This window comes from Chiloscyllium plagiosum, chromosome 13 (assembly GCF_004010195.1).
Source record: "Chiloscyllium plagiosum isolate BGI_BamShark_2017 chromosome 13, ASM401019v2, whole genome shotgun sequence".
Lineage (NCBI taxonomy): Eukaryota > Metazoa > Chordata > Chondrichthyes > Orectolobiformes > Hemiscylliidae > Chiloscyllium > Chiloscyllium plagiosum.
The window spans coordinates 77,991,365-78,014,233 of NC_057722.1; the positions used below are offsets into that span (position 1 = coordinate 77,991,365).

General features: G+C 40.0%; 1 protein-coding gene across 1 annotated transcript in view; it reads left to right on the forward strand.

Annotated features, from left to right (window-relative positions):
• Positions 1 to 15,363, forward strand: part of atr (ATR serine/threonine kinase) — a 90,705-nt gene extending 75,342 nt beyond the window's left edge. The window contains exons 39-47 of the mRNA XM_043702780.1: positions 1,169 to 1,303; positions 1,951 to 2,151; positions 5,891 to 6,034; positions 6,890 to 7,040; positions 9,576 to 9,732; positions 10,210 to 10,363; positions 11,939 to 12,090; positions 12,237 to 12,342; positions 13,078 to 15,363. Of these exons, the coding sequence (XP_043558715.1) occupies positions 1,169 to 1,303; positions 1,951 to 2,151; positions 5,891 to 6,034; positions 6,890 to 7,040; positions 9,576 to 9,732; positions 10,210 to 10,363; positions 11,939 to 12,090; positions 12,237 to 12,342; positions 13,078 to 13,251 (1,374 nt within the window). The 3' untranslated portion in view covers positions 13,252 to 15,363. The remainder of the gene's footprint in view (positions 1 to 1,168; positions 1,304 to 1,950; positions 2,152 to 5,890; positions 6,035 to 6,889; positions 7,041 to 9,575; positions 9,733 to 10,209; positions 10,364 to 11,938; positions 12,091 to 12,236; positions 12,343 to 13,077) is intronic.
• The last annotated feature ends 7,506 nt before the right edge of the window (positions 15,364 to 22,869 follow it).

A 22,869-nucleotide genomic window follows, 5' to 3' on the forward strand; every position in this document is an offset into this window, starting at 1 on the left:
CCTGAAGGCTTCCCATTTTCCAGCCGTCCTTTTACCTGCGAACATCTGCCTCCAATCAGCTTTTGGATGTTCTTGCCTAATACTATCAAAATTGGCCTTTCTCCAATTTAGAACTTCAACTTTTAGATCTGGTCTATCCTTTTCCATCACTATTTTAAAACGAATAAAATTGTGGTCCCTGGCCCCAAAGTGCTCCCCCACTGACACCTCAGTCACCTGCCCTGCCTTATTTCCCAAGAGTAGGTCAAGTTTTGCACGTTTTCTGGTAGATACATCCACATACTGAATCAGAAAAGTTTCTTGTACACACTTAACAAATTCCTCTCCATCTAAACCCTTAACACTATGGCAGTCCCAGTCTACGTTTGGAAAGTTAAAATCCTTGACCATAACCACCCTATTATTCTTATAGATAGCTGAGATCTCCTTACAAGTTTGTTTCTCGATTTCCCTCTGACTATTCGGGGGATCTATAATGCAATCCCAAGAAGGTGATCATCCCTTTCTTATTTCTGAGTTCCACCTAAATAACTTCCCTGGATGTATTTCCAGGAATATTCTCCCTCAGCACAGCTGTAATGCTATCCCTCATAAAAAAACACCATTCCCCCTCCTGTCTTGCCTCCCTTTCTATCCTTCCTGTAGCATTTGTATCCTAGAACATTAAGCTGCCAGACCTGTCCATCCCTGAACCATGTTTCTGTACTTGCTATGATATCCCAGTCCCATGTTCCTAACCATGCCCTGAGTTCATCTGCCTTCCCTATTCGGCTCCTTGAATTGAAATAAATGCAGTTTAATTTATTAGTCCAACTTGTCCCTGCCTGTTTAAGGTCATATGGATGATGGTTTTTGCTCCAGTTTCCTCCCACAGTCCAAAGATGTGCAGGTCGGGTGAATTGGCCATGCTAAATTGCCCATAGTGTAAGGTGCAATAGTCAGAGGGAAATGGGACTGGGTGGGTTACACTTCGGAGGGTCGGTGTGGGCTTGTTGGGCTGAAGGGCCTGTTTCCATACTGTAGAGAATCTAATCTAATCAAATATTGAGCAAACAAAGCCAGTCTACACATCAAAAACAAATGTGAAATGATTTGCTAGTTTCACTTTTTCCATGTTGTTCATGAAATAAACATTAATGCTTACATGATGAGTGTTTTGTTTTAACAGTCATCTTATGCAACACGCGTTACCAGGTGCAAGGAAATTCTACAGAAGGCCATTAATGATAAGAGCTGTTTAGGCAAGTTTATAGGAGATGCCACTCGTCTCACTGAAAAATTGCTGGAATTGTGCAACAAATCGGTACGTGCTTTAATATTTCATGGAATATATGCTTATTTGTTTACAAATGTGCTGTTCTGTCAAAGCAGTAACAAATTATCATCATAGTCAATTATGTTAAGATAATTCTGCAATCTTCAATTCTTGAGGAAATCTCTCATCATTGGAAATTTTTAAAAAATGTTTTTTTGGGAGTTATGTGAGCCAAAGTACAAAGCCTGAATTATATTGTGTTTTAGATTTGTTTTGTCATGTGGTTGGTCTCAGGAACTGCTCTGTGGTGAAGGACTTTTTTCTCATGGAAAAAAATGTTTGGAACTGACTTCTGCAAATGGCAGTTGATTCTTCTTGCAATTATTACTTGAAAACATGAGATTGATAGAATTTTTATTAGCCATTTACCAAAGAATAGGGGCCAAAGGCTCTCAGGTTTTCATCATGTGATTGAATAGCAGAACTGTCTTGGGGAGGTGGAGTGGTTTAATGACCTGTTTGTGTCTAAAGTCCTAATTTTGATCATAAATATGTCATTTTATTTGTTAACATCTGTCACTTGTTAATTTGCTCTTGTTAGATTTTTTGCAGATTAATTAAAAGGTTCACATTTTTAAATATGTTGCAACATTTAAAACATTTTTGTGGATTTTTTCCAATATTTCTGTTTGTAGGTGGATGGAAATACCACGACATTAAGCATGAATGTTCACTTCAAATTGCTGAAACGACTGGTGGAAGAGCCTGCTTTCAGTGAAATCCTCATTCCTTTACAATCCGTGATGACTCCCACTCTACCATCAACTGCAGGCACTCATGCAAACCATGACCCTTTCCCCGGTCACTGGGCCTACATCGCTGGTTTTGATGACATGGTAATTTGTCAATTGGCTCTTGTTTTATAATGTTAGCCCTCATTGACATTGTTGATCCAGCATGCCACACATTTTGTTTGAGAAGAACAATTATGTGTAATTCAGGTAGCATTTCTCATCTGTATTGTGTTATGATCCCAGATTTGGAGATGCCAGTGTTGGACTGACGGGACAAAGTTAAAAATCACACAACACCACGTTATAGTCCAGCAGACAGCGCCTCCAAAGCGAGTGCTTCCAAATATACCTATTGGACTATAACCTGGTGTTGTGTAATTTTTAACATGATCTCAGATGATAGCAATGCAGGGCAGGTCAAATTTCTGAAAGAACCCAAGCTTGGTGGACCTTAAGTTGTACTTGTGCAATTTGTGTACCATGGAGGTCCATCAATGAACAGTTTCAGAAGAAACTTCTAATGTGCTTTTAATAAAACAACATAAGTTTGTTACACAAAGGAAAATATATGACAACATCGATTTTAGCAAAACAAAAAAAATTCAACCCAATGGGTATCAACATCCTTTATGAACGTACAAACCAAGTGAATTATCAGTCCTATCTTCACTTCGATTTTTTTTTACTCAGCCATCAAGATAATAAGCATTTCTTTTTCAGTGACTTCCGCTACATGCACCAGTAATTCTATAAGTTACTGTCTCTCCCTTTGACATGCAACCTGATCCACTGACATTTCTTACTAACTTTTAGGAAAAAAGAACTGCTAAAACAGCTTACGGCTTCGTTCAGTTCTAAAGGCCTGGAGTTTGCCAAAACAGAACTAGCTTTCGGTTATGATGAAATTGTTCTTCTGAACATTGTAAACATTGAGCAATTAACTCCCTTGGTAGCTTTTTGAATCATTTAACTTAAGTCACATGCTTTATTGGAAGTTCTGTTTGAATTCACTTGTTTTTTTATAAAGGTTAGATTAGATTCCCTACAGTGTGGAACCAACCCTCCGAAGAGTAACCCAGCCATGGGCAGCACGTTGGCACAGTGGTTAGCACTGTTGCCTCACAGTGCCAGAGACCTGGGTTCAATTCCCACCTCAGGCGACTGACTGTGTGGAGTTTGCACGTTCTCCCCGTGTCTGCATGGGTTTCCTCCGGGTGCTCCGGTTTCCTCCCACAGTCCAAATGATGTGCAGGTCAGTAGGAGTATGGATGGGTTGCACTTCGGCGGGTCGGTGTGGACTTGTTGGGCCGAAGGTCCTGTTTCCACACTGTAATGTAATGTAATGTAATGTAATCTAATCTAATCCAGCCAGACCCATTTCTCTCTGACTAATGTATCTTACGCTATGGGGCAATTTAGCATGGCCAGTCCACCAAACCTGCACATCTTTGGATTGTGGGAGGAAACTGGAACACTTGGAGGAAGCCCATGCAGACGCTGGGAGACTGTGCAAACTCCACACAGACAGTTGCCCGAGTCTGGAATCGAACCCGGGTCCTTGGTGCTGTGAGACTGCAATGCTAACCACAGCCACTGTGCTGCCGTTACTTCCACAGAATTGAAAACTTAACACTTTTTTTTTCTCCACTTTTTAATCCAAGATTACAAATATTACTAATGTACTACAAACGTACATCACAATTGCCATGAATTTATTGCATTCTTTGAAAACTTCTGTCATCTACTTCATGTTGCTGTTGGATGCTGTTGGCAGTTTGCATATTCTTGAAAAATAACTTTCACAAATTTTCACCTGAACATTTCTCCCTTTTTCAGCCTTTTGGGAGGCACCTGGTTGAAATGGACCAAACTCTATGTTAAAGACCTTATTATCTTATAAACATACAATGCAGTGCTCAGATACCAGGAATCTCAATAATTGTCTCTGTGACAATCATATCCTTACTAACGATCATTCTAAACACCATGTCGTTTCTTCAAATTATGAAATCAGTCACTGCTGCTTCAACTATTGATTTGTGTCAACGCAAGTTTTTATTTGCTTTTTACATGAACAATGCGTGTCCCCCCCCCCCCTATTCACTCCACTACTTCTGGAGATTGCTCTTGACTACTTGAGCTTAACAATTGCTTTTGCATCCAGCTTAATTTTTCAGCCATTAGCTTCAGGTTCTCCCCTTGCCACTGCAAGTATCCTCACTGGTGGCTAATTTGTCAGTAATTTCTGCACTTTTTATTCGACATGTCTGTCTTTCGTTATGCTTGCTTATGATGTTGATGCAAACCTTGTTAGGATTGGGTATGACAAGTCACATGGATTCTATACCTGAAACCAGATGGGGTATGAATGGTCATATGCACAGTACATTAGTTAACTGGGACCAACTAGACTTCAAGTAACATCCACAAAATGTAATGTTCTGAGAACGGCTCACTCGACCCGAAATGTTAACTCTGATTTCTCTCCACAGATGCTACCAGACCTGCTGAGCTTTTCCAGCAGTTTCTATTTTTGTATCTGTTATGTTCTATTGGATGACCCTGAATATGTTTGTGACCGTTGGCTTGAAATTTGTTCTGATGCACCAGTAGAGTCAGGACGGGAGTGTAGCCAAAAATGTATTGATATTACAAAAGTTAGTCCTGTAAACATCTATGAAGAGACCTTGGCTGCTACTACTGCAAAGTAGAATTTCTTTCCAGGCCCACATCTCCTGACATTTCTTACTAACTCTGGGAGGAAAAAAAACTGCTAAAACAGTTTTAGGCTTCTTTCAGTTCTAATGGCCTGGACTTACAGAACTAGCCTGGACTCTCACTGTTTTCAAAACTGTCATCTAAGCTTTTCAATTTAATGCAAGCACCACTTCTTCTCGGGGCTCACGGAATATAACTTGGATTTGTGTAGACTCTTAAATATACCTAGGTGCTTCACAGAGGTTTCTCTGGTAAATAAAAGGCTGAAGGGTGACCTAATAGAGGTCTTTACAGTTATGAAGGAAGGGTTTAAATGATGTATTTTCTGGTCCTTAGGGAAGACTAAAACCAGAGATATAAATCCAAGTTAGCCACTAGAAAATATAACGGAGAATTCAGAAGAGCTTTCTTCCTCAAGGAGTGGCAAGAATGTGGATCTTGCAACCAGAGGAGTGCTTGAGGCAAATGGCGTTGATACATTTATAGGAGAGCCAGATAAGGGGAATGAAATAGAAGGCAATATGATAGGGTTAGATGAAGAGGGGTGGGAGAAGGCTCACGTTGAGCATAAACACCAGTATACATACATTAGGTCAAATGGTCAATATAAATAACATAAAGCTCTTGAGAAAATCAGGAGCGAGTTAATATAAATCTCTGAATGTCAGTAAAGGGGAGCAAAACTTGAATTTTTGTAAAATCTTGGTTGAAGAGATTATAATGTACATCTTAGACAATTTGATGCCTAGGGCTTTGGAAATGTATCAAGACCAACATTTATCATACAGGTCATTCTGCTATTACGTGCACTTCATTACCGCAAATTCGCTGTAACGTGATTGACAAATTGAGGATACTGTTTCTAAAGCATGAACTTTTAAAACATGTATTGACTGTGACACAATTACATCACCAACATTTTAAGCATTGTTTCTAAAGTGTGATTTTTCTATAATGCAGAGTTGCACAATAACACAACCATCGCATCATGGAAGAACTACCTGTATACATCATTATTTAATAATATGGTGACTTCACAATCGTTGCATATTTTCTGATAATGCAGAATTTGAATATTTTACAGACCATTGCATCCTGATGTTTTCACTTACTGTTGTGTTAGGTGGAGATCCTAGCCTCTCTTCAGAAGCCAAAGAAAATCAATCTTAAGGGTTCTGATGGAAAATCCTACATTATGATGTGTAAGCCCAAGGATGATCTCAGGAAAGATTGTCGCCTCATGGAATTTAACTCTCTAATTAATAAGGTGTAGTATTTTTGTATGTTTAAGTCAATGCACATTTGGAAATCTTGCAAAGTATTCAGAAGATTAACTAAATCTCAATGCAGTGTTTCACAAATGCTTTACATGGCGAATATGTGAAATTTACAACCTCCCAAATAAAATGAGCTAGCCCTTATGGCATTATGAATTATTTTGATAAAGAAGGATGTGATTGGCAATTTTGGTGTTTATCACAGGATTTTATAATATAGCTTCTGTTTCATATAATTCTCAAATCCTGTGTAAATTCACTTGTAAAGCCCAGCAGTCTTAGAAACCCTCCATGTTTATGTAAATAAATTGCTGCTTAGGAGGTTATTTAGCTTAGGGTGTAAACTGTCAAATATAACTGGCCAACCTGAAAAATATCGATTTTAATGTTAGGCTGATTTGATGGAGCTTTGTTATGTGATCTTGGGTGTTGTAGACAAAGATGGGACTTCAGAACTTCCTTTTCTTGGAAATTTTTGGTGAACCTTTCCTGGAAATTAACTAAATTGAGTAAAATATGTGAAGGAATGAGCTGTATTTGTACATTTCTGCATACTATTTCCATGGACATGCAGGCTGGTAACCTCATGATTATCAAATATTTGTACTTGTTGACTTTCTCATATTATTTCCTTTGCTGTCATGAGTTTATTTTTAAAGAATGTTTAGCTGAACAACAATGTGTTCGCCTGGAGCATGTTTGTATTTCAAGAATCACCGACCGAGAAGTTTGAAAACTGACTTTTGTCTTTGATTTTGAATCTGCTGCTTTGATAATAGCCAGCTAAGCAATGACTATGGTGTTAAAAATCAGCTCGTTGACTGTTGATTTCTGATAATTAACAGTGCTTACGAAAAGATGCAGAGTCACGCAGGAGAGAACTTCACATCAGAACATATGCAGTCATTCCCCTGAATGAGGAATGTGGTCTTGTTGAGTGGGTTAACAACACTGCTGGCTTAAGACATATTCTGAATAAGCTGTACAAAGAAAAAGGTAATGACTAAATGTATCAGAAGTGTGGCTTGTTGAAGTTACAATAACTAGATGCTGTTGTCTTTGATACATTCTGGTCAATTCAAGTGTGCTCTAAGGTACATGGAAAATACACCTAAGTTACAATTTGTATGCTTTGTATATTAAAATTAGTTTTGCCACAAAGGGAAATATTTAATGGTAACATAAGCTAGGTGGTGCAATTTTAAAGGGGCTGCAGGAACACTTCTTTTAAAAAAAAGAGGCATGCTCGGCTCCATGAACAGCACAAGTAAACTTTTACAAAATAAAAGCAAATTACCAAAAAAGAGAGAAGGCTGGAAAATCTCAGCAAGTCTTGCAGCATCTGTAAGGAGAGAAAAGAGCTGATGTTTCGAGTCTAACTGACCCTTTGTCAAAGCTTAAAAAGGAGAAATAGGGAGATATTTATACTAGGCTGAGAGAGGCTCTTCCAGGAATGCCGACCCTAAAGAAGTACTGCTCTTCTCTCCGACAGGATTTTCGTTTGTCTCTCTCCCCCTGTCCACCTTCACTGCTTTCCTTTCTCCCTTCTCTCAGCCTAGTATAAATACCTCCCTATTTCTCCTTTTTTTATAAGCTTTGACAAAGGGTCAGTTAGACTCGAAACATCGGCTCTTTTCTCTCCTTACAGATGCTGCAAGATTTGCTGAGATTTTCCAGCATTTTAACTTTTACAAAATGTTGGCACTGCCGCAAGTGGAGAATTGTCTAATTCTGGGCAGCACAGTTTAAGAAAGATGCAAGCCCTTGGTTAATAAGCAGAGTTATTTTACTCAAATAATACTAGAAAAGTAGCACGGTGGAGTGATACCGAAACTCGAGGGAAGATTTAACAGAGATGTTCAAAATAATAAATAGCTTTGCTTCGGATGAGTAAGGAGGAGGAAGTGTTGTCAGTGAATCAAGGCTGTTAAGTTTGGGGACATGGATTGAAGGTAATGAGCAAAACAACTGCAAGCGTGAAAGAAGTTTTTTTTTAAATCAGCGTGCTGTTACGGTTTGGAATGTCATGTCTAGGTCAGATAAAATGCTTCAATAATAATTTTCAAAGGACAATTGGATTAAGGGCAAAGACAAGAAAGTGGATCGAATGACTAATTCTTTGAAAGAGCTGGCACAGGCAAAATTGTTCTTGTCATGCAGCATTATTCACTGACTCCTGATGAAGGGCTTATGCCTGAAACGTTGATTCCCCTGCTCCTCAGATGCTGCCTGACCTGCTGTGCTTTTCCAGCACCACACTCTCGACTCTGATCTCCAGCATTTGCAGTCCTCACTTTCTCTTGATGTTCTTAAGCAGTTGGTACAAGTGTAATGTTTTATTTCGCATTACTGTGTTGCCATCACAGTATATTTTGTTAATGAACTAAATGTATCACCTGGCTTCTCTGTGTACTGTTGTAAACCCTACTCTTCACCAGCCTTCCTTCCATTCTTTATCCACACTATTTGGGCGGCACAGTGGCACAGTGGTTAGCACTGCTGCCTCACAGCACCAGAGACCCGGGTTCATTTCCCATCTCAGGCAACTCTCTGTGTGGAGTTTGCACATTCTCCCCGTGTCTGCGTGGGTTTCCTCCGGGTGCTCCGGTTTCCTCCCACAATCCAAAAATGTGCAGGTTAGGTGAATTGGCCATGCTAAATTGCCCGTAGTGTAAGGTGAAGGGGTAAATATAGGGGAATGGGTCTGGGTGGGTTGCGCTTTGGCGGGTCGGTGTGGACTTATTGGGCCAAAGGGCCTGTTTCCACGCTGTAAGTAATCTAATTTAATATCACAGTACAGACTAACCACAAGCTGTAGTAATGTTTTGTTCTTCACTTTGGTGTTTTGGTCAGAAATTGAAAAGTGCAATTTAGGACAATATTTGAAAAGTGAAGGAGAATAACTTAGCTTAAATATCAGCACTGAGACATGAATTTTGAAAAGGAAAGTGACTGTATATAATTGCAACCATTGCCAGTGCATGATGCTATTTCCTATTTGTATGTGTAGGCTTAACTTCTTCCAAAAAGTGAGGAGGATTATACTTGCATCAAACAAACTAATTTTCAGCACAAGACTGCAGAAGTGAAAGACTTTGAGCTAGTTATTATTCTTCACTCATGACCCCTTCACTTGATCTTGCATTCTTTACCTGACACCCTTGTCTCTGGAATTTGATGGTATAAGTTCTCCACTGCATAAAGTGATGATTCAAGACCAATACTATTTCTTACCTGCCACAGTTGAGTGCCTCAGTTTAGTATAGCATTTCAATCAACTGAATTGAAAACTCAGACAAGAATGGAAGTATAACCTTACTCACTTGAATCTGGTAGATTAATCGTAATTTTTGAACCATCAGTGACTAAGACTATTTCAGTGAGCATGTTTGACAGTGTTCCTTAAGCAAAAGGTAGTTAAATATCTCTTCAGTTGTAATGCCAAACTCTTATGTGAACACATTTAGATGACTGTATTTTGATTTGGTGATTGCTGTTGGTATTCTAAGATTTGAACATGGTTTGTTACAGGTGTTTACATGATTGGTAAAGAACTGCGTCAGTGCATGCTGCCTAAGCAAGCACCTTTGGAGGAGAAATTATCTGTGTTCAAGCAGCAGCTTCTGCCCCGTCACCCTGCTGTCTTTCACGAATGGTTCCTTAGGACTTTCCCTGATCCAACTTCATGGTCAGTTTCTTAAATTCAGAAGAGCTATAAGGGATTCGGGATATCTATCTCAAAATATTTTCACTTCTTTTTAAATCACTCCTTGGTGTACTTTATGACACTTTTGTGGGAGAAGGTTGTTGTAGTAAAGGGAACTAAATTTATTGTGTAACCATCTCCGATTCAGTTAACATAGAATTTTGAGCAATTGTTAGCTTGGTTGTGAGGATCCATCACTCTTGAGACAAAGGTTAAAAACACCAACTGAGAGGTCATGAGCAATGGATTAGTTATTGTATATCTTGGGAAGATAATGAGATCGACCATTGGATTATTAGTTACAAAAATGACTGACTGCCAGCCAAGTTATCATGATTGAATGGTTAATAATTAAGTTTTCAGAATAGTATTTAATACTAACTTGTGTCATATATATATAGTTGACCATAGATGTGTTATATTATGTTGAAACTTCGACCTTCTAATTTTTCCAATTAGGTACAGCAGTAGATCAGCTTACTGCCGTTCTGTTGCTGTGATGTCAATGGTTGGCTATATTCTGGGTCTCGGTGACCGCCATGGAGAAAACATTCTGTTTGACTCTTTAACAGGAGAATGTGTTCATGTGGACTTTAACTGCCTTTTTAATAAGGTAATTCTTTTTCGACATTCTTCTTCTAAAATATAATATAACATAATATTATAATATTATGAAGTCATACAACTTAGTAATGAAGATTCTATTACAGAGGCTCCTCAGTTTGTGTTCAGCCACAAGTCATTTCAGGCTTTTAGCTCATGCAGTGAAGAGATGCTTGCTGCTGACTTTAAAGAAGACTGCTCACAAAGATCTGACAATCTCTGCAGCAACACCTTTTTTGATGTTACATAGATAGGTGACATCTTCAGGGATTTTCTGAAGTTATCAAACAGGCTAAGCAACCAATTACATATTAAACTTCTCACCAAAAACAAACCAGAGAATGAAAAGCACTTGATTATTTCTCATTTTTCCATCATTTGCATATAGCAAAATAAAGGGGGAAGTGATAATCTAGTGGTATTGTTATCACTATGAATCCAGAAACTTAGCTAACCTTCTGAGGACCCAGGTTTGAATCCTGCCATCGCAGATGGTGGAATTTGAATTCAGTTTTTAAACATCTGGAATTAAGAATCTACTGGTGACCATGAAACTGTTGTTGATTATCAAATAAATCCATCTGGTTCATTAACGTCCTTTAGGGAAGGAAATCTGCCATCCACACCTGGTCTGGCTTACATGTGACTCTGGACCCACAACAATGTGGTTGACTCTTAACTGCCCTCTGGGCAATTGGGGATTGGTAATAAATGTTGACCTAGCTGGTGATGTCCTCATCTCGTGAACGAATAAAGAAAAAAAAATTGTGACGTGCATCTGGGATTGAAGTAGAAGCTGACATGTTTGGGAATATTTGGGATAATGAAATTTGGCATTCCGCCTATATCCAGTTACCATGGCAAGATCAGGGAAGTTGCTTGCATACTAATTATGAATTTGTATATCGTTAAAGTTCTAGTTACACCTAATCCAACAATGCACAAGTTTTGCAGTATTTTTCAAAACTAATTGCACCAAATGGGAGTTAATGTTTAATTTAGACAATTTCAGAAGTTATCCATCTGCATCACTGTATCCTGTGGAAGAACAAGAGTCTGTTTTACAACAATATCTGGATTTATATTTTTAACTGCCCATGAGCTGATGGCAGAGTTACTGTCAGTTTCACGGTTTTAATGACAGTCACTGCTGACAATTCAGACATCATCACACGACAGATTCTGTGCTACTTACTGACGTGCAGCCCACTGGTAGTCATGGCTCAGTTCTGCAAAAGACTTCAGGTGCTCTTGTCTGGACAGAAACATCCATCAGTCTGTTTCAAGAAGGAAGTGGTTTATATCCAAGCCAATTTCCTGCTGTTGTTTTAACATTAGATGCAGGTTTGCATTCAATTCTATTGTTGTCTGTGCAGTGCTTTTCAGATGACCAACTTGATGTTAAGCCAACTAAAATGTCTGTCAATTTAAATGTATTAACCTTTCAAGAAATTGACTACCAAGGCATTTAACCTAGATCTAAATCTGTCCACATTATGTTTTCAATGCTGCAGTTCTATGATGTGAAGATAAAGGGCTTTTAAATATTTGGTGTTTGCAAACAAAAAAGTTCTCATTTTCTTAGGGGGAGACCTTTGATGTTCCAGAAGTTGTCCCTTTTCGCCTCACCCACAATATGGTCCATGCCATGGGCCCTATGGGGACCGAAGGTTTGTTCCGCCGGGCCTGTGAAGTGACTTTGAGGTTAATGCGTGATCAACGAGAACCTTTAATGAGGTAAAGCTGCAGAACTAAATTATAGTTAAAATTATTTCCCATATGATTTTTGACTACTTGTATAGGCTTTAATTATAAATATTGATTGTTTCAACTTCTATTTATCTGGTGTCCTCATTGTCAGAGCAACAAATTATTTTTTTCAGTGTTCTGAAAACTTTTCTGCATGACCCACTGGTGGAGTGGAGTAAACCAGTAAAAGGAAGTACAAAAGTTCAACCCAATGAAACTGGGGAGGTAATCAATGAAAAGGTCAGTGACAGAATGTCTTCCTTAAGTTGTGATTTGGAGATGCCGGTGTTGGACTGGGGTGTACAAAGTTAAAAATCACACAACACCATGTTATAGTCCAACAGGTTGGAAGCACACTAGCTTTCGGAGCGTCACTCCGACTATCACCTGATGAAGGTGCGTGCTCCGGAAGCTAGTGTCCTTAAGTTGATTCTATAAAAGAATTCAATTTTCTGACTGTTCTTTCCCTTCTATCCTTGTTCTCACTGATAACTACAGCTAGATCTATTCCTCTTCAGAAAATGGTAATTGCTACTTTGTTTTTAAAAAAAATCATAGAACAATTTTACAGATCTGCTCAGCAGAGTTTGATGAACCACTACTTCCTGATTTACTTTGACTTTAATCATCTAAATCCTCAGTGAATTGTGGCCCTTTGTCTTGCATTGTCAATTTTGGTGAAGTAAAGAGCTACAAAACTTGCAAGATTATTTTTCTCTAAATATCTATTGAGTAGCTTAAAAATATTAAATGTGTGGTAGCATGCAATGTCACAAGTAGAGTTGTTTGCCTTTTATAAAATAGAGAAATTTGATGGAAACTACTCCTTTCAACTGAAAGTAGTCACCTTTGAGATAAAAGCAAATTCTGGTGTAGCCTGTCACAGAAGAAGAATGATTGCTGATTAAAAGTGGATCAATTTAAAAACAGAGATTATTAATGTTTTGACTCTTGGTATCGATTTGCTTCTTTTAGGCCAAGACCCATGTTCAAGACATAGAAAAACGACTACATGGAGTGATTAAGACGAGAAATAAGGTGAAGGGCTTGCCTTTATCCATTGAAGGTCATGTTCACTACCTTATTCAGGAAGCAACCAATATAAATCTCCTGTGTCAAATGTATCTGGGCTGGGCTCCATACATGTGATAGCATTCACAAAAATCTGCAATTTTGGTATCAGGATGAAGGAAGGTATTTATTTGACATCATTTATTCCCAGCATTAAACAACCACCATCAATTGCTAATCTTTCAGGAAGCTACTTTTATATCACTGCAGAACACCTTTTGCAGTGATTTTCATTTGGCAACTTACTTCAGAAAGAGAACAATATATTCTTGGCAAATAGTTCGCATGATAAAGATCAAGACCATATGGGATTCTCCTTCAATTCCAGAAGCCGTCATAAACGACACAGATTTTCTTTACTGTCTTCTACTGATTGCATGGCAAACCCAAACAACTTGAAATTTGTGGGTATCTCAGAGGCTGAGCAAGTAAGGACAAATGGTTTGCTTATGTGAATACTGGGAACAGGTTCAAAAGATTGAACTTCAGTTACTTCAGTGAGGCCAGAGACTGCAGCATGCTGTCAATTTTATTATAAGACATTGCAAGAAGAGCATTGGTCACCCACACAATTTATTAATTTGAATGTGACTTTTTGTTAAGTTATATTAATAGTACTCCATTAAGATTGAGAAAAATTCATTTTATAACTGACAAAGCTGTGGGATGCTGAGATACAAGGAAGTGTGCAACCCTCTGCATTTGAGTGGAGATTGAAGATCTTTGCATATCTGTAAGAAAAGTGAGATACCACCTCCAATGACTCCGTTAGCTCATACATGGTAGGTGACACTGAAGTCAGTGTTGGGTTAGTTTTGTTATTTTGATTTTAATTGTCCTCCTTTGGTATCTGTGTGCAATGTTTTTGGTGCAGGTGACACCAAGTCATGATAGTTAATTATGTCATGGTTCTACTTGCAACTTACAAATATGAAACGTTGGAGGAAAATATGCACATTTGTTGAGAAGTACTTTCATGTAGCTATTTTGTGTGCCATTTCAAGGTTAGTTGTAAAATCTTGACAGCAGAAAAAAAACTTCTGAAAAATATTTGTACAGGGCTGTACACTCTGAAATTGCATGTTTTGGATGAGACTTTCTATTTTTATGTTCACAATCTTGGTCCACATTAATGTGTAAAATAAACATTGAATAGAAACTTACTGTCTTTTTAGATGCCAACATTTTAACACTCTTGTTAAACTCAGCAGCAGTGTTATAACCTTTCCACTAACTATTCATTAGTCAAAAATGTTGTTTGTCAAAAAGGAATATTGCTTGACACCCTGTAGCACTTTGTACCAAAGTATGACATCAAAATACAGCTTCATGTTAGAGGTTTCTGTAGATAGCCTGACACTACCAAAGTGAGAGATGCTTCTCGACCATGGAAGGGAGCATCCATTTTATAAAAGCCACGTAGCCACTTTCGAATACATAAATATAAAGTGGAAGAAGAATCATATTGGGCTCAAAACCTTAACTCTATTTCTCTGTACACAGGTGCTGCCAGACCTGCTGAATTTCTCCAATGTTTTTTTTGTCACTAAAGAATATTGTTTACTCTCCTATTGTGGATTGTCAGTTATTCTAAGTACAGTTAAAGTACAGGAGAACATTCTTTTGACTGTGAAGAAAGAGGTGCAAGGTGTTTGGTATTTGTTTAAAAAAGTGTACTTCACAAGGTATTTTACAAAAGAAAATTTGTATAGCATCTTGCAAGTAAAATGTCCCAAGGTACTTCAGAGGACAAATATCAGTTGAAAATGAGTAACGCCAGATATTCAAACAGGTGACTCGGTGTCAATTTTAGAGTTTCTTAAAAGGAAGGCAGAGATGTTTAAGAGAAAATTTAAAGAAGTTTTGGCCTAAGCAACTGAACCAAGACTACCAATGGTGCTGGTGAGGATCTTAGATACATTAGGGGTCAGAATTTCAGTAAAACTGTTTTCTGAGAATTGCAGGGCAAGAAAACGTGACAGAGATAACAAGAGGCAAAGCCATTGAATGATTTGGGCACACTGAGAATTTTAAAGTGAGGCATTACTGACCTTGAGCAAATATAGAGCGGTGAGCACTGATGTGCTAGTGGGGCTCTATGCATGTGGAGTTACAGGCAGTGCAGTTGATTGAATCATAGAACATAGAAAAAACATAGAAAAATACAGCGCAGTCCAGGCCCTTTGGCCCTCGATGTTGCGCCGATCCAAGCCCACCTAACCTACACTATCCCACTATCCTCCATATGCCTATCCAATGCCCGTTTAAATGCCCATAAAGAGGGAGAGTCCACCACTGCTACTGGCAGGGCATTCCATGAACTCACGACTCGCTGAGTAAAGAACCTACCCCTAACATCTGTCCTATACCTACCACCCCTTAATTTAAAGCTATGCCCACTCCTTGCCACAGAGTGCTGTAGAGACAGAGTTCTTGTGTATGTTTAAACTGAGATAGATTCTTGATCAGTTGGAGAATCAAGCGCTACAGGGAAAGGGGCAAGGAAGTGGAATGAGGACTGTTGGATCAGCCACGTATCAAGGAATGTTGGACCAGCAGGCTCGAGTGGCTGGAAGGTATGCTCCTGGCTCTATTTCTTATAGTCTTAATACATTCTCCTAGAAACAGAGATTGTTGAAGACGGTTAAGGGAATAGGTTTCCTCAATGTAAAGGTTGTTGTTTATGAAAACATCCAGACGAGAGATATTTCATTGTAAATCTGCAAAAACTTTTAATGGAAGACTGAGAAAATCTTGGTAGCGTGAGTGCTCGTGGGAAAAAAAGCATCGCAGCTTATGAGACTGGAACAGTTAAATGAAACATGCAGATCTGGTAGTGAAGGAAAATTACCTCAAGTTTTGAATAACTAGAACGTTTTTAGATTGATTCACTCATGGAACATGGGTGTTGCTGGCTAGCTGGCATTTATTGCCTGTCCATTGTTGCCCTGTGAGAAGGTGGGAGTCAGCTGCCTTTCTGAGCCATTGCAGCCCATGGACAGTAAGGAGACCCACAATGCTATTAGGGAGGGAATTCCAGGATTTTGACCCAGTGACAGTAAAGAAGAATGACACATTTCTAAATCAGGATGGTGACTGGCTTGGAGACACTTGCAGGTGGTGGTGTTCTGATGTATCTGCTGTCCTGGTCCTTCTAGATGGAAGTGGCTCTGGATTTGGAAGGGGCTAAGGATCTTTCATGAATTTCTGCAGTGTATTTTGTAGATATACACACTATCACTACTAAATGTCGATGGTGAACAAAGTGGGTGCAGTGCCAATCAAGTGTGCTGCTTTGTCCTGGATGATGTGAAGCTTTTTGAGTGCTACTGGAGCTGTACTTTTACAGTAAAGTGGGGAGTACTCCATCACACCTGTGCCATGTAGATCATGGACAGGGTTTAGGGAGTCAAGAGTTGATTTATTCAATGCAGTATTCCGAGCCTCTGAGCTACTCGTGCAGTCACTGTGTTTATATAGAATCCCTACTATTTGGAAAGAGGCCCTTTAGCCCAACATGTCCAACACCATCCCCCGAAGAGCATCCCACCAAAAAACATCTCCCTACCTTGTCCCTGCAACCCCCACGGCTAATCGCCAAACCTACACATCCCCAGACAATGGACAATTTAGCATGGCTAATGGCTAATCCATCTAACCTGCACATCTTTGGACAGAGAAAGGAAACCACAGCACCTGGAGGAAACCCTTGCAGACATGGGAGAATGTACAAACTCCACATAGACATTTGCCCAAAGCTGGAAATGAACCCAAGCCCCCTGTGCTGTGAGGCAGCAGTGCTAAGCACTGAGCTACCGTGCCACCCCAGGTGGTGCGTCCAGATGAGTTGCTGGTCAATGGTAACCTCCAGGATATTGAGAGTGGCGGATTCAATGATGGTAACACACTGAATAATTAAAGGTTGTGGTCATAATGTCTCTTAGTGTTGCTTGCTGGAAGAAGTCCGGCTCTGAATTGATGAGATGGGCTTCAAACACTGTGGCACATCTGGGAGGAGGAGAGTTCCCTGGAAGCTTTGTTTCAGGATACAGTCGCATCTGGTAGATTAATTATTTCAAATTTGGTAAGTAGGGTGTCACTGCAAGTGAGGCAGGTCGAGGGATTCTGCATTCAGGAACAGAGGAGCCTCAGCTCTTGACCTTGTCCAACAGGTACGAGGTATTTGCTCCCTGTGTGAATGAGGAAAAGGGCTGCAGGGAGAATGAATCAATTGACCACTGCACCATGGGACGGGAGGCCATTTAAGAAGCAGGAGCAAAAAGACAAGTGGTAGTTGTAAGGGATTCTATAATTAGGGGGATAGATAGTATCCTTTGTAAGCAGGATCGAGAGTCCTGCATGGTGTGTCGCTTGCCCGCTGCCAGGGTAAGGAATGTCTCTGACCAGCTTGAAAAAAGATTGGAGAGGGAGGGGGAGGATCCAGTTGTTGTAGTCCATGCCAGAACAAACAATATCGGCAAAACTAGGAAAGAGGACTTGTTCAGGGATTATCAGGAGCTAGGAACAAAATTAATGAACAGGTCCTGAAGGGTTATAATCTCCGGATTGCTGCCTAAACCATGTGCAAATTGGCATAGGGACACGAGAATAAGGGAAGTAAACACATGGCCAGAAGAGTGATGTGGGAAACAGGGGTTCCTTTTCATGGGGCACTGACATCAGAATTCGAACAAGAGGGATCTGTACTGCTGGGGCGGTCTCCACCTGAACCGAGCTGAGACCAATGTTCCAGCGAGAAAAATAAATGGGCTGGTCAAGAGGACTTTAAACTAGGAAGTGCGGGGGAGGAAAGGGGTAAAACATCCCCCAGTGGGAAACAAAGCAGCAGGTTAACATCTGTAGGGCTGGATTCAAATGCATGGTAAAATATGAAAGAAATGACAGGGAAAGAGAACTTAGGAGAGGTTATTAAAGTCTCTAGCATTGACACAAATAGGACAGGGTGTTTGGAAGGGGTTCACAATCAAACTTCAAGCACACTGGACAAACAAATGACAATGAGAAGAGGGCCTGTTAATACAGGTCTGATGGTATTATATCTGAATGTACACAGTATAAGGAATAAAGTAAATGAGCTTGTGGCACAGATCGAAATTGGCAGGATTGACATGGTGGGCATCATCTTTTACCCCCACCTCTGACCCTACTAAAACATTTAAACCCTGGAACCTGCAACAGCCAATCCTGTCCCTGTTCTACCCATGTCTCCGTAATAGCCACATCGAAGTCCCAGGTACCAACCCACGCTGCAAGTTCACCTACCTTATTTTGTATACTTCTTGCATTGAAGTATACACACTTCAAGACACTTTCCTGTTTACAGGCACTCTCCTTTGAGATTAATGCCATGTTCCTAACCTCCCTACACTCCAGGTCCTGCACCCTAAAGCTACAGTCTAGGTTCCCATGCCCCTGCAGAGTTAGTTTAAACCCCCCCCTCCCCCGCCCAAGAGCACGAGCAGCTGAAATTCACGGAAGATTGAAGCCTGACCATTGAAATTGAAATATTTGAGGCTGGTGGAAACAAAAACATGGATGAGAATTTTAGCAGCTGAGCTAAAGTAGCAATGGAAGTGGAAGTAGACTGACTTGTTGGTGATGGACAGGGTATGTGAATGGTAGCTCAATTTTGTGTCAAATAGGAGGGCAAGGCTGTAAACAGTGTGGACAAATCTTATGTAATTCATCCAGCAGCAAATGGCTTGATCTTCATATATGTCTGAATGACCATAGATCTTGGTATATGGGATATATGGTCATTAAGGTTTGTTCAGATTTGATAGCTTTTCATTCCTGTCCCCACTTCACTTCTGGTTAATTTATACAAATGAAAACTAACAGCTTTGCTGGCCTGGCATGTAATGGCCATATCCTATAAATGAATAAAAAAAATTGAATAAATTCAAGATTGCTTAATTCAAACCAGGAGCTGTCAGGAATTAAAATTTTAAAATCTTATGACTGACTGACAATTATCAGTCAGAGATAAGCCTGTTGTTTGGTTAACATCCTTTCAAGCATAGGCTTAACTGGGCTAAGGAAGGCCTCTTCGAAATGAACTGAACAAATCCATCTTCCAAACGACACAAAACTGAACACGTATGACAAATAGAAGGGTTGTAATGTTGACACCACATGCGCCATGATGAATCATTGATTTTGTTTGTTTGTCAGGGTTGCTTATAAAATGCTGTGTAGTATGTATCTTAGCAGCAGCTTTGACATTGCAACAGCCATTTTCATCATGTAAACGCAAACCAATTTTATTATAATTCTTGCCCAGATAGTGTGGATGTGTTCCAATGGGTGTGAAGCAAATAAAGATACAGGCAATAGGTGCAGAGTTGTTAAGGCTGCTTTGGCATGAACTGAGTTGATAGAACCGTTGGAGCAGTGTTCCCTGATGAAGAAACACCCAGAATCATACAGTATGGAAACAGGGCCCTTTTTCCAACTAGTCCATGTCAACCAAGTTTCTCAAACTAAACCAGTCCCACTTGCCTGTGTTTGGCCCATATGCCTCCAAATCTTAACTTTTCCTGTACTTATCCAAATGTATTTTAAATGTTGTAACTGAACCCATATCTACTACTTCCTCTGGCAGTTCATTCCAAACCCGAACCACTCTTTGTCAAAGGAAAGTTACCTCTTGTGTCCTCTTTAAATCTTTCTCCTCTCACCTTAAAAATGTGCTCTCTAGTTTTGCACTCCTTCCACTCCAGGGAATAGATCCTTGCTATCCATCTTAACTATGATTTTGGAGATGCCGGTGTTGGACTGGGGTGTACAAAGTTAAAAATCACACAATACCAGGTTATAGTCCAACAGGTTTAATTGGAAGCACACTAGCTTTCGGAGCGATGCTCCTTCATCAGGTGATCGAGCCCTCCACAATCACCTGATGAAGGAGCGTCGCTCCAAAAGCTAGTGTGCTTCCAATATAACCTGATGTGTGATTTTTAACTTTGTACACCTTAACTATACCCTTCATGATTTTGTGAAGCTGTATAAGGTCACCCATCCTGAAGAAGGGCATGTGCCCGAAACGTCGAATCTTCTGTTCCCTAGATGCTGCCTGACCTGCTGTGCTGTTCCAGCAATAAAGTTTCAGCTAAGGTCACCCATCAACCTCCTATGCTCCAATGAAAAAAGTCCCAGCCTATTTTTATAACTCAAACCCTCCATTCCTGGCCACATCTTGGTAAGTCTTTTCTGAACCCTCTCCAATACATTTTGTTTTGTAAACTTGACTTGCAACTTTCCAGGGCTGCAATGAACTGAATTATCCACAGCATGCTTGCTGCCAAAGCTAAGTACGTCTAGAACCTGCAATGTTTTGCCTTTTTACATATTATTTGCTGACCTGGCAAGAGCTGCTTATTATAATGATTAGCTTCTTTGATAAAGTGGACTTTGATATGCAGCAATGTTATTCCCCTTCTCATAGCTACACCACATGTTAAATAAGGAAGTTTTTTTTATACACACTTAAGAAATTCCTCCCCATTACAAGCCCTTAACACTGACATTCTTAGTCTGTATTTGGAAAGTTAGAATCCCCCACCATTACTATTATTCTTACACACATCTGAGATCTCTTTAAACATTTGCTTCTCAATTTCCTGCTATTGGGGGTCTTATAACAATCCCAACAACATACCTTTCATATTTCTCAGTTCCACCCATATAACTTCACTGGACGATCTCCCAGGAATATCCTCCCTAATGACAGATGTACTGTTATCCTTAACAAAAACACCACATCCCCTCCTCTTTTGCCCACCTTTCTATCCTTCCTATAGCATCTATACCCTGGAACATTAAGCTGCCTGTCCTATCCATTGTTTAGCCACATTTCTGTAATAGCTATAATATCCCAGTCCCATGTTCACAATCATGCTTTATGTACATCTGTCTTAGCTGTCAGGCCTCTTGCATTGAAATAAATGCAGTTTAATTTATCAGTCTTGTCTCGTTCTCTGCTAAGCTCTTGTCTGTCTTGACTACTTGACTTACTCCCCTTACCTACTGTACCAGACTCAGCTATTTCACTCTTCTCAAATCATTTTGGATCCCCCTTACTAATTTAAATTTGGAGACACTGGTGTCGGATTGGGGTGTACAAAGTTAAAAATCACACAACACCAGGTTATAGTCCAACAGGTATATTTGGAAGCACCAGCTTTTGGAGCGCTGCTCCTTCATCAGGTGGTTGTCTTTTTAACTTTGTAGGAATTTAAAGTCTCTCGAGTAGCACCAGCAAATCTGTCTGCAAGGATATTGGTCCCCTTCCAGTTCAGATTGAAGCTGTCCCTCTTATGCCGGTCAATGCTCCAAAACTGTGAATCCTTGCCGCTTGCACCAGCTCCTCAGCCACACATTCATCTGCTCAATCCTCCTATTCCAACTCTCACCAGCACATGGCACTGGGAGTTACTACTCTCAAGAACCTACTTTGTAACCTCCTGCCTAATTTCCGATATTCTCTCTGCAGATCCTCTTCCCTTTCCTACCTATATGGTTGGTACCAACATGCACGGTAACCTTCTGCTAGTCCCTTACCACTTTCAGGATACTCTGCACCCTCTGAGACATCCTTGACCCTGGTTCCAGGGAGGCAACATACCTTTCTGATGTCTCACGGCTGGCCTCTGAAACATTTGTCTATGCCTCAGACTAGAAAAGATTAAAAATCATGTGACACCAGGTTATAGTCCAGCAGGTCTATTTGAAAGTACAAGATTTTGGAGCGCTGCTGCTTCATCAGCTAGCTAACAAGCTACCTAAAAAAGGAGCAGCACTCCGAAAGCTTGTACTTTCAAATAAGCCTGTTGGACTACGACCTGGTGTCATGTGATTTTTTTTTAACTTTGTCCACCCCAGTCCAATACCGGCACCTCCATATCGGGCTAGAGTGTCCTCTATTACAATTGATTTCTTGGAACCTGACATTACATTAAAGCCAGAAACCTGGCTGTCAGTGCTATACTTCCCTGAGAGTCATGCTTTCCCCCCACCAACTTATTGTATCCAAAACAGCACATCTCTTTGAGATGGGGACAGCCACAGGAGACACCTGCACTACCTGGCTACCTCTCCTACTTTTCTAAGCAGCCAACCATCTATCGCTGTATCTGAAACTGCCATCCATCACACCCCTTTGCTCGTGGCTCTTGTGAACTCCTCATTTTCTCTAACTGCCGCTCCAACCGATCCATGCGGTCCGAAAGGATTCGCAAACAAACACACTTCCTGCAGATATTTTCTCCAGGAACATTCAAATTCTCGATAATCTTCCACACCACCCTACTGAAAGCCATTTCTGCCTCTTTAACAATCTACAGAACCAGAAATTACCTTAAGACAAACAACACTATTTGCTCAAAAATAGTGTTAGCACAGTCTTACTGATCAAAAACACTGCCCTAGGATAACTTTATACCAATCCTTAATATTAAAGGCTAATCAAGAGAGATCACAGTATAAACATGAGAAAAGAAAAATGCCCACATCTTCCTTAGATTTAGAAAAAAAAATAAAATGTAGAAGTTTTAGAAATCTTAAATTCAAACACAGTTGCTCAGGCTCAAAAACCAAAGGTAGTTCTCCTCCTATAGTTTCAGATAGTGATGTTTTTCTAAATCAGTGATACCAATACAAATGCACCTGAAGCTA